Source organism: Schistocerca cancellata, chromosome 6, assembly GCF_023864275.1.
Source record: "Schistocerca cancellata isolate TAMUIC-IGC-003103 chromosome 6, iqSchCanc2.1, whole genome shotgun sequence".
NCBI lineage: Eukaryota > Metazoa > Arthropoda > Insecta > Orthoptera > Acrididae > Schistocerca > Schistocerca cancellata.
In genome coordinates, this window is record NC_064631.1 from 142,179,832 (window position 1) to 142,192,538 (window position 12,707).

Sequence of the window (12,707 nt, forward strand, 5' to 3'; positions counted from 1 at the left end):
GGCCAAACTTTCAGGAAACATTCCTCACACACAAAGAAAGAAAATATGTTATGTGGACATGTGTCCGAAAACACTTACTTTCCATGTTAGAGCTCATTTTATTACGTCTCTTCAAATCATATTAATCATGGAATGGAAACACACAGCAACAGAACATACCAGTGTGACTTCAAACACTTTGTTACAGGGAATGTTCAAAATGTCCTCCGTTAGCGAGGATACATGCATCCACCCTCCATCGCATGGAATCCCTGATGCGCTGATGCAACCCTGGAGAATGGCGTATTGTATCACAGCCATCCACAATATGAGCACGAAGAGTCTCTACATTTGGTACCGGGGTTGCGTAGACAAGAGCTTTCAAATGCCCCCATAAATTAAAGTCAAGAGGGTTGAGGTCAGGAAAGCGTGGATCCATCGGTCACCGAATCTGTTGTTGAGAAGCGTACGAACACTTCGACTGAAATGTGCAGGAGCTCCATCGTGCATGAACCACATGTTGTGTCGTACTTGTAAAGGCACATGTTCTAGCAGCACAGGTAGAGTATCCTGTATGAAATCATGATAACGCGCTCCATTGAGTGTAGGTGGAAGAACATGGGGCCCAATCAAGACATCACCAACAATGCCTGCCCAAACGTTCACAGAAAATCTGTGTTGATGACGGGATTGCACAATTGCGTACGGATTCTCATCAGCCCACACATGTTGATTGTGAAAATTTACAATTTGATCATGTTGGAATGAAGCCTCATCCGTAAAGAGAACATTTGCACTGAAATGAGGATTGACACATTGTTGGATGAACCATTCGCAGAAGTGTACCTGTGGAGGCCAATCAGCTGCTGATAGTGCCTGCACACACTGTACATGGTATGGAAACAACTGGTTCTCCTGTAGCACTCTCCATACAGTGACGTGGTCAACGTTACCTTGTACAGCAGCAACTTCTCTGACGCTGACATTAGGGTTATCGTCAACTGCACGAAGAATTGCCTCGTCCATTGCAGGTATCCTCGTCGTTGTAGGTCTTCCCCAGTCGCGAGTCATAGGCTGGAATGTTCCGTGCTCCCTAAGACGCCGATCAATTGCTTCGAACGTCTTCCTGTCGGGACACCTTCGTTCTGGAAATCTGTCTCGATACAAACGCACTGTGCCACGGCTATTGCCCCGTGCTAATCCATACATCAAATGGGCATCTGCCAACTCTGCATTTGTAAACATTGCACTGACTGCAAAACCACGTTCGTGATGAACACTAACCTGTTGATGCTACGTACTGATGTGCTTGATGCTAGTAATGTAGAGCAATGAGTCGCATGTGAACACAAGCACCGAAGTCAACATTACCTTCCTTCAATTGGGCCAACTGGCGGTGAATCGAGGAAGTACAGTACATACTGACGAAACTAAAATGAGCTCTAACATGGAAATTAAGCGTTTCCGCACACATGTCCACATAACATCTTTTCTTTATTTGTGTGTGAGGAATGTTTCCTGAAAGTTTGGCCGTACCTTTTTGTAACACCCTGTATATGGTTTCATGTCACAGTTCAGATTAAGTAGACTGGTCATGCAGTGAGATCACAAGGAGACAGATTCATCGATACTATGGTAGAAGAATCCCTGGAAACAAGGAAACCTCCAGAATCAGCAAGAATGAGATTATATGGAAAATTATCTAATTTGTTTGAAAATCGTTACTAAAGGGAGAGAACATTGTGAAAGGAGATGAGTTTGGCAAAAGATAGCTAAAATAACAACAAAGACATTACATAACTTTTTACTAGCAATAATGTATCACAGTTCAAAGAGCTCATAAGTGTTTTGCACAACTTGTCTGACAAACTAACATCAGCTCATAATTAATAAAAGATTTCATAAATATTGGAAAAATCTTAGTACTAAATACAAAACAATTCTTAACTGATAAAAAAAGTTTTAATCCTTGTTCATGAGCAATGTAGTAACAATGCACAGACAGACTACATTACAAAAACTTCTCTCTATAAATATTTTGGTAATGAATGGTGTAAGACGGTAGGCAAAGCTGAATTCAATAGTTTCAATTCATGTTTCATCATCATCATCACCATCATCCTCATCGTCATTGTCATCAACATCATCCTCATCATCAACATCGTCCTCATCATCATCATCTAGTTCTTCAGATTCATCATTTGATGTTCCAGAATTATTATCCATCAGCTTGACACTATCCGCTACAAAACAAAAAAATGTTTATCATCATTAAAACGACTCAACAAGAAAAGAAAGAATAAAAACAAGACAACAGTTTCACTTACGCAAAATTTCGTTTCTTAGGACCTGAGTCACAAGATTATTAATGATTTCACGACACTGGGCATCCATTCCTTTCGGCATCCAACCCGTTCTCTCATGACATTTGGCATCAGCTGGTGGCTCAGGCAACTTTTCAAGCATTGCCTGAATTTGTGGTACATGGAGATCACAGTACTAAAAGAAAAAGAATTCTATAAAAGCTAAGGAATAATCTGCCAGGCACTTGAATGTGATTTGCAGAGTATCCATGTAGATGTAAAAAAAAAAGCAAAGTGCCATTAGAGGGTACAGTACCTGATAAAACATTTGTCGTGATGGAGGAAGCATACCAGGTCTGAAAATATAGACGTTTTCATTTGATGCCGCGAAGTTAGATCTACTAGTGGTTTCTCTGGAAGGACCAGCATCTTTCGTAATTATTGCTACTCTTGGTCGACTAGCAGGAGTGGACTTGTATGGCAATAGGTAGTTGCAATAACTTCTTTTGGCCTTCACTTTGGTTTTTAGCCCACCTAAATAAAATAAAAAGTGAATGTAGGAAAGCAAATAAATAAGATTTCATTATATAAAAACTGTGCAGATTTTATTTTTACCAAAGGCTCTCAATCTATAGTCCAGTGTCTGGTATTTGCGAGATCCTGGGTCCTGTCTTGGATCATATCCAAATCTAACCCACATTACTCTCCATGGACCCATAACAAAATAGTATGCAACAGCTGGTAGTAAGTACTTCATCTGATCAACTGTAAACTTTGTGATGTATATAAGAGCATTTTTTGACCACACTGGTCGCTCGTTGAATAACTGAAAGTCAGAAATACATAATGATTTTCACAGCAAAGCATCAGATTCTCAGTGGAACTCAAGAGCAGCAATGACAGTGTTCATGCTAAATACTGGTAGTTGTCAATGTTACAGTCACATGAGGAATTGTTGCAGACTGGGCCACTTTTGCAGTTATAATGGATATGCAGTGAACACAAAATTTTGTGCTCTTGAACTTTAATGGTCTATTCAAAAGCGACAGTAGTTATTTCCATTCAGATACATTCATTTGCTACAAACCATAAATTAAATATCTGGGTACACCACTTACATAACATAATGAAGACAAAAGTTATAGACTTTGCAATAAGAAGCTACAAAATGTGAAAAACCATTGCCTCTTAAAGGTTGCTTGTTGTATTGGTTAATGAAACACTGAAATGCATAAATAAAGATGTACTGTTGTCAAGTGAAGATCTCACATAAAGCATAACAAAGCATTTGAAAATTTACAAGCCACAAATGCGAATAATTCATAATAGATACAAATTTCTCAGCAATGGAGATCTAAAAAATAAAAACGCAAGAAAATTGTCGAAGTACAATTTGTCACTCAGTAAGATTCTTCATCATGTAGTTGTTTCACACTTATAATCAGAGACAGTAGCACCGTCGAGATTTTCTCAAGCAGTCTCAGCCAAGAATAGACACATGCACACGCACAAGTATATAAGCACGTGCACATGTACATGTGTGCACACACACACTTCTAATGCATTTACACTTTAGGGTTACCTGTTATAGAGGAAACGTGTTTCAAAAACATTTCTCTTATTGAAAGATAACCCTTCTATTGCTCAGCTATCTTTACTTTGCTTCCTCATGTCACCTTCCTTGCTTGCTGCATTAACATTTAGGATGAAACAACAACTAAAGATAGCCCAAACAACTGTTAATCCAATTTCGCGCACTGATGGTGGAAAGCAACTTGGCAGAGCGCACACAACATTTGTATCCATTCTACACAATTCAATTTGGTGTGGTTTGATATCAAAAGGACATCACTATGGAGACACTCTTATTCTTCCCTATTAGAGAACTTGGTATGAGAACGAACTCAAAAATATTCAGCATATTTTCACAGAAACAGTGAAATGCCTCTATAACTTTCAATGACAGCTTTTTATTTTCCTTTCTCAGAACAAGAACAAGCAGTTCAACACATCTTTACATTAAAAATCAGAATGCTCACAAAAAGCATCAAGACGTCTCCTAACTCACAATGGTTTAGGCTTAGTGAGACAGTAATTTAAAACATTTGGAAATGTGCTAATCACTGAAAGACTGAGATAATCCTTTACAATAAATCACTGAAGTCCTCTTCTCTCGCATTCGTTTAATATACACATGGAATGCCCCTGCATGGTGTACTATTATTTACTGTTCTCTATGGTAATAAAATGGTGACAGAATGGGGAAAGGGCACTCCCTAGGAGGCAAAACTGGATTCCACGAAACTCTTAAAAATTCTGAAAATTGCTGTTATATAAGGTTCACTCCAAAAGAAATGCACACTATTTTTTTTTAAATACATCTTTTATTCTACACATATGAAAGTTTTACAGTGTGTATATACATCCTTTAGGAACAATATTTTCATTTCTCCACATAATTTCCATCCCTCTCAACTGCCTTATGCCATCTTGGAACCAGCGCCTGTATACCCGCACGGTAAAATTCTGGATCAACCTGTTGGAGCCACTGTTTGGCAGCGTGCACAAGGGAGTCATCATCTTCAAACCTTGTTCCACGAAGAGAGTATTTCAGTTTCCCAAAGAGATGATAGCCACATGGAGCCAGGTCAGGACTGTAAGGCAGGTGTTTCAGTGTTGTCCACCCGAGTTTTGCGATCGTTTCCATGGTTTTTTGACTGACATGTGGCTGTGCATTGTCATGCAACAGCAAAACATCCTGCTTTTGCCGATGTGGCTGAACACGACTCAGTCGAGCTTGAAGTTTCTTCAGTGTCATCACATATGCATCAGAATTTATTGTGGTTCCACTTGGCATGATGTCCACAAGCAAGAGTCCTTCAGAATCGAAAAACACCATAGCCATAACTTTTCCAGCAGAAGGTGTGGTTTTGAATTTTTTTTTCTTGGGTGAATTTGCATGATGCCACTCCATTGATTGCCTCTTCGTCTCTGGTGAAAAATGATGGAGCCATGTTTCATCACCTGCCACAATTCTTCCAAGAAATTCATCTCCACCATTCTCGTACTGTTCCAAAAGTTCGCTGCATACCGTTTTTCTAGTTTCTTTGTGAGCCACTGTCAACATCCTGGGAACCCACCTGGCGCAAACTATTTTTAATGCCGACACTTTCAGTATTCTGCAAACACTACCTTCCCCTATCCCAATGTAGCGTGACAATTCGTTCACTGTGATGCATCTGTCAGCAGTCACCAATTAGTTAACTCTCTGCACATTGTCTAGAGTGTGTGCAGTACGAGGCCTGCCACTGCGAGGACAGTCCTCAATATTGCCGTGCCCGCTTTCATCATGTAACCTGCTTGCCCACTGACTAACTGTAATGCAATTGACTGCAGCATCTCCATACACCTTTTTCAACCTCTTGTGGATGTTTCCCGCTGTCTCGTTTTCACAGCACAGGAATTCTATGACAGCACGTTGCTTCTGACAAACGTCAAGTGTAGCAGCCATCTTGAAGACATGCTGTGACGGGGCCACTCACGGGAACAGGCTGAACCAAGTTTGAAAACAAGCTAGAAGGATCTACCTACACACTGTAAAACTTCCACACATGCAGAATGAAAACTGTATTTTTACAAAAATAGGTTGCATTCCTTTTGGAGTGAGCCTCGTACCAAAATACTCCCATATATAGGTACTCATTCTGTTTGACATTCCGAGATCCTTGCACCATACCATGATGATAATCTAGTAGCATAAGAATTACGAAAAGACAGAAGTTACTGATGCCAAAAAACTAACTCATTACATGAACAACAGAAAACCCACCAAAAGGAAACCAGCCTATGCCTTTTTGCAAGAAAGAGTGGTAATTTGAACTGTAGTTGCAATGAGGGATCTTAGACAATTATCAACTGCAAGAAAGTTACCCACTTATAACTAACTATAAAAGTTCACCTCACTACATCATCTAAGCATGCCAAAACACCATCAAAAACAGAGTAAATAATACCGAGCACTTCCCTAGCATAATTAGACTAAAGTAAAATGAACTGAAAACAACATATCACAAAATCAATGCATTCTGATACCTTCCTCCCAAGACCAGACAGAACCGCTCAAAAAAACATGCCTGCCCACTTACTGAGCCAGCTAAGAAGTGTCTAAAGCACCCCTGCTAGTGAAATGGCTACCATCTTTGACAGGGCTTGTCTCTTCTCACATCATGTCTAAAACAACACGAACTAGAGAAATGTCCTCTCCTAGTTAAAAAAGCAGTGGGAGAGATTTGTTGAGTTTAAAATGCCCAACCAAGTCTCTTGCCCTTGCCTAGCTCCTCTGTGCTGGTTAGGGCCCATTTCCTTCTCTATCACCTACCTTTTCTTTTTCAAATACCCACGCCATCATCCAACAGCAATCACTCACTGACTACAGGATAAAGGGAAAATAGCCACTGGAGAAAGTAAAATAAAACAAATAGCTTGGTCCATCATTTTTCCAGCAGTTTAACATTCTTGCTAGGATGACAACTAGCATGGCAGGCTCAAAGGCACAACAAACATGACACAAAGTGACAAAAATAAATCAAGTTACATGAAATGAACCAATAGATTCATTTCATTATGTTTTATTTTGAAATGTTCTTGGGTTTTCAGCTGGGAGCTGGGTGGTGTCATTCAAATGGTGCGGTACTTCAGCAAATCAATTTGCTGCCATCTTCAGGTGGAGGTGGTCCAAATAACCGATTGCCTTCCCCTGGATGTTGTATTATGTAGCCCCCCCCCCCCCCCCCCATTTCTCCTGGTGTAGATCATGTACACACCAGTGCCCAGTTGCAACTCTGGTGACGAGGTGGTGGGTTAATTGCACTGGTAGGACCTGAGCCACGGTCCTCAGTCTGTGCACTGTTGCTGCCAAATTCATGTCACTGCTGGAGTGAAGGAGCTTCCAGCTGGTGCAGTTCCAGCTCTTTAGTTGGTGTGGCATGAATGGGTCTCCCCACAGACTGCAGTTGTACTTTGAGCACACTCAAGGCTGGATTCCAGGCCTTAATTACTTGGGAACTGCTGTCTTCATTAATTAGTTCCTCAAGTAATCAGATCTCAACAATTTTTTTAAAACACAGTCCCAGAATCTTCTGCCCTGTTTTAACCACCGTAATTCAGACATTTGGACATACTCCTTTATCCATGTGACACAAATACTCTGTGCACCTTTCCTCCACAGTCCAACAGTTTGGTCTATGTACTTTTTCCCACATTGGCACAGCATCGGACGTGGTTCATTCCTGGTTTTCGGGGCCGTAACTTGTTCTTTACAGGCCTCAAGACAACTTTTGTCTTTGGTGGCGAGTGAAATATACACTATACACATTTCCAGAGTATTCTCCTAGGTTTCGCTGATGTGTTACTGATGTACAGTATAAATGTCATCGGAACAGAGACTGCTTCAGTTTTATGGCACACTTGATCTGGTGGTGGTTGTAACCATTCTTCCAAAAAACTATCTGTAGGTGCTGCAACTCCATTGCTAAACTACCTTGGTAAGAAATATTGTAAGCTCTGTGCACTGGTGTACTAAGGACCACCTGTAACTTCTCACTGTGAGATATGCCAGTATAAAAATCTGTACTCATTAATTTATGGTAAATGTTGCATCCTAGTGTGCCACCTGGTCTTCACATGTCTAGCAAGTCCAGGAATGGAGTTGGTGCTTTTCTATCGCCATCATAAACCTGATGTTTTTGTGCAGTGAATTCTGATGATAAACATCTTGTAGATGCTATCTTCCACATGGCCAGATAAGAGAGATGCCATCCAAATATCCGAAGCAATACAAAGATCTGCAGACCACAGAGTCAGTAGTCTCTTCTTCAGATGCCTTCATAAACGTATCAGCTACCACTGGTTATAATGAACAACTCATCCCCACTCCGCTGATATGTTCGTAGTAATTACCATCAAACAGCAAGTAGTAGATGCTAGAATCAATTCAAAGAGTTTCCTTAGTGACAACCCACACATCTTCCCTGTAAGGTTAAGAGCATCTCTTAAAAGGTACCTTAGTAAAGAGGGAAATCATGCCAATGTTCACCAAGAGGTTTTCTTGGTTTAATTAGAAGTTCTGAAGCTACTGAATAAATGGGCTGAATGTTTAGTGTGGTGCTCACATTTGCCAATGGAGGGGTTTAGCTTCGCTGATAGGCATTCTGCCTGCTCTTACATTGGTGCAACGATGTTGCTTATGATGGGACAGAGGGGCAGTCCCTCTTTATGGACTTAGGTAATCCATAAATTCTAGAAGTGCAGCAGTTATCTGGATAAGTCTGGTGATCTTTCTCTTCTCACAGTTGGTTGCATCATCATCTAATATCCTCCTGGCATCATCCTATTGTAGGTTGCACTTCATCTACTTATACACTTCAAGCAGTAGGAGGACTATCTACTGGAAGGATGACTGTCCCAGCAACTTCTTGGAGACATATAAGCACTTTACTCTCCTTTTGCAGAGGTTTTTCTATGGTGAAATGGCCCTCGTATTTGTAACGCATGCTCCATGACATATTCACTCTGCTGCATCCCACTGAAAAAAAGACCAACTTGTTCCACAGTATTAATAAAATTGGCTACTGGTGGTGTCGTCAGCATTAGCACAAAATTTAGTCCTGTCCAAGGTCGAGATCAAGTTGCACCGTCAACTGTTTTCTCTGTACAATTCACAACCCAGGATCCCAAAAAACCAGGAGTCTACTGCATCCTTCATTGTACCAATGTGGAAAAATGTACATAAGCCAAATGAGCCAAACCATGGAGGGAAGATGCATCAAGCACTGACATCACACAGATAAAGAACAACCAACAAAGACAGATGTCATAAAGACCATCTTCAGAGTTTCGTGGTACCAATTTGTTAGAACACGACAACCGATTCTGAGACTCCATTTTAAAAGAATCTGTAGAGATTTAATTACATGATGAATTAATAAATAAAGACAACAGTGTCCAACCCAGGCTCGAGTGAGAACAGCACTCTGTGGGAAGAACGTCCTGCCCTATAATGTTCAGCATGGGAAATAGTTGTATCATGCAGGCTGAAAAGACAATTATCTTAAACTATGCACAGTACGTATTGCCATCTTAAATAAGACTGATTCTCAATTATTCAAAATTTGCTGAGATAGTCACAGCTGATTGCTACAAAGAAAGCAAGCTTCTACTATTCTGTACAGATCACTAGAAAAAAAGTTTAACTTTCAATAAAAATAAAGCCTGGAATTCAACAGTGAACTGAAATGGAAGATAAGATGATAAACACAAAAAACTGTAATTGAGCAGACACAAAATAGATAACATGGTAAAGGAGTTCATCGTTAACCTCAGCCTCTGCATACTTCTGTTAATATAAGTAAGCTATCTTTCTTACCAATCTCTGCAACCCTTTCTCTTCAGTTTCTCAACTCTTGCTTCTTAAGCTAATTTATTAACTTATTTTACTGTAATCAAATTTTAATATAAATATTTACTAAAATTACTGCAATCTTTACATTTCCTTGGTCACCAAAACTCAAGTTCCTGTATACTATTAATATGACTACAGCATTATTTGACACCAGTTGAGAAGGAGAAGGTTGTTTTTAAGGCAGCAAAATCAAACATGAAAAGCAACTACCAGAACTAGTGATGTATGAGAAAGGAAAACGACAGCAGAAGACGTCAGCAGAATTGAGTTACTGTAGCACATATGAAGGAGGACAGTGAGCACAAAACTCTAGCACTTATGGCTTAAGTTACAACAGCAACACACTGGTTTGGAAAGTCAGAGATTACAGAAGATGAAATGCTTCATCACATAATTTTCAACTCCCACTTTACATAATTTTCAGCTCTCCTGTGGTTCTACTTTGTGTGCTTGCGAAGTAAAACACACTTCAGTTAGCTGTACACAGTAATTAAATGTTAATGTAAATATTTACTAAAATTACTGTAATTTTTACATTTCCTTGATCAGAGAAACTCAAGTTCCTGTATACTACTACAGCATTATTTGACACCAGTTCAGAAATAAAGGTTGTTTTCAAGGCAGCAAAATAAAACATTAAAAGCATCTATTAGAACTACTGATGTACGGGAAAGGATTTTGTTGAGCAGAAACTCAGATTGTGCTATCAGTTAATGCAATATAAAAACTCTGTTAAGATACGCCTGATGAGATTAAATAAAATAGAGCTGACACACATTTTTGTCAGTAAAGATGCCATGGCCATGAATTTCTTCATCCAGTAACCTGGGTGTGGTTGTATACAAGCTTCTTTAAGTTTCTTGGTACAATAGGTAACACTGGGGTATTTATAGTGACATTTTTTCTGCCAAATAACACTCATTGTTTTGTCAAACAATAAGAAGTCAAATAAACAATTAAAAGCAATCAATAAAAAACCAGTCAAAACCCCTTTGTGAGAGAAGCAATCGTTTTGTCAATTCCACTGACTTCAGTGGCCCTCTTGGCCAGTATCCCGTGACTTTATGGCATTCTGTTCATTAAGTTTGTGGACAATTGACCTCATCCACCTGACTGTCTCGTTTTCTTCACATTCCTTCTGCTTTAAGACCTCAACATACTGATCTCTAGCACTGCAATAGTCCACAATCAATCCCTTGTTAACGTCAATCTTGAAGACACCACCAGCTATTTCAGCCATCATATACTTGACAAATGACTACCAGTTTCTTGGGTGACTACCATACACTCTTCATTAATGGAAAAATCTTGCTCTAGGGAGGCCTGACCATGGTTTAGAATGAGAACCATTTGAAGGAAGCTATACAAGTGCTGACAGACAGTATCACCATCCAATAAGTCTCTCCAAAAGTGATCGATTCTCGTCTTTGTGGCAGATAAAACAGGGTGTACATAAAGTCCGGGAACACTTTCAATTATTTATTACACAAGAACTAAACATTGTACAAATAACATACATATTGAATTTTGAAAAACTCTTAAAGTTTTTTTTTTTTTTTTACAAAAATTCGGTATGCGAACCATGAGTGACCCGACGGACGTCAATATGGTAATCGAATTCTTGCCATACTCGTCCCAGCATGGCATCGTCGACTGTAGCAGTCGCTTCCCGTATTCTCTCCTGGAGCTCGTAGATCACGTGGTAGATCTTTAATGTGTCCCCACAGAAAAGAGTCACACAGAGTGAGATCTGGTGATCAAGGAGGCCATTTCATGAAACAGCTGTACCCTTCCGTAGCATGGACGATCCATCGATGTGGCAGCTCCATGTTCAGGTACCCCTTAACTTCAAGATGAAAATGGCATGGAGCCTCATCCTGCTGAAAGATGAACGGAGAGTCCAATTACATTTGAGGCATCAGCCATTGCTGCAACATGTCCAACGGGATGCACGATGCACCGATTTCTTTGGACTCCTAATGAATGTCTCTCGTACGCAAATCACATCCACTTCACTCACTCTGAGAGGTCTGCTTCCCTTTGCCGGGCACAAACAACCCATCATAACGAATTTGTTGTGCCAGTGGTAAATGGCCTTCCTTGTTAGTGGCTTCTTACCATACTTGGTTCTAAACATCCGCTGAACAGCTGTAGCACACTTGTTTTTGTCGAATTCCAACACAAAGAAAGCTCATTCCGCACCTGAACTCGCCGTGTTTGCGACTAGTGCTGACTATCACCAAATTACCAAGCTACGCTGTGGCGGTATACACAAAAAACTTTCAGGGTTTCTCTCCAAAATGACATACGTATGATATATGTACAATATTTGGTTCTTGTGCAATAAATAATTGAAAGTGTTCCCAGGCTTTATGTACACCCTGTACATCAAATTTAACTATTATGATTGTCACATCACTGTGGAAAAGAAAGCAGCCTCAGCCATTTTCATACTGCGCATTAACAGTGCGACAATCAGAGCACAATGCTGCAGAGGCTGTGATTGTACATGATTTTTGAAATAAAAACTACATAACTACAGCATGATTAAGAAAAACATTGATGGCTGTTAATACATTTGAATATCTTAAAGTTTCATTTAACGTAACTTAGACATAAGATATCTAATACATAAGTAGAACCTACTTCCAAGAGCGAAACAACATCAGTGTACATGGGCTACGGCTTCTGACCAATCATTGTCTTTTGTTTGTTTACATCAGGTTTATTCTTATGATGAACGGATTATAGCTCCATTATTATTAGAAAGCATAACTAGAATCAAATCAATCTACTTGCCTTTAGTAAAAAGGACATATAGTTTTCAAGGGCCCGCACAGTCCATAATATTTCTGCACTTGTAATGTCATAATAGATCAGGTACTTTGAAATATGACTGTTAGCTGACACGGCATTATTGGCAGTGGTGGAGGCAACGCTGCTGTTGCTGGATGGATGACAAACCA

General features: G+C 39.8%; 1 protein-coding gene across 1 annotated transcript in view; it reads right to left on the reverse strand.

The window, feature by feature from the left end:
• Nucleotides 1–1,777: 1,777 nt before the first annotated feature.
• Nucleotides 1,778–12,707, reverse strand: part of LOC126190622 (general transcription factor 3C polypeptide 5) — a 78,805-nt gene continuing 67,875 nt past the window's right edge. The window contains exons 5-8 of the mRNA XM_049931035.1: nucleotides 2,898–3,108; nucleotides 2,599–2,816; nucleotides 2,307–2,478; nucleotides 1,778–2,222 (exon numbers count right to left, since the gene is read on the reverse strand). Coding sequence (XP_049786992.1) covers nucleotides 2,071–2,222; nucleotides 2,307–2,478; nucleotides 2,599–2,816; nucleotides 2,898–3,108 — 753 coding nt within the window. The 3' untranslated portion in view covers nucleotides 1,778–2,070. The remainder of the gene's footprint in view (nucleotides 2,223–2,306; nucleotides 2,479–2,598; nucleotides 2,817–2,897; nucleotides 3,109–12,707) is intronic.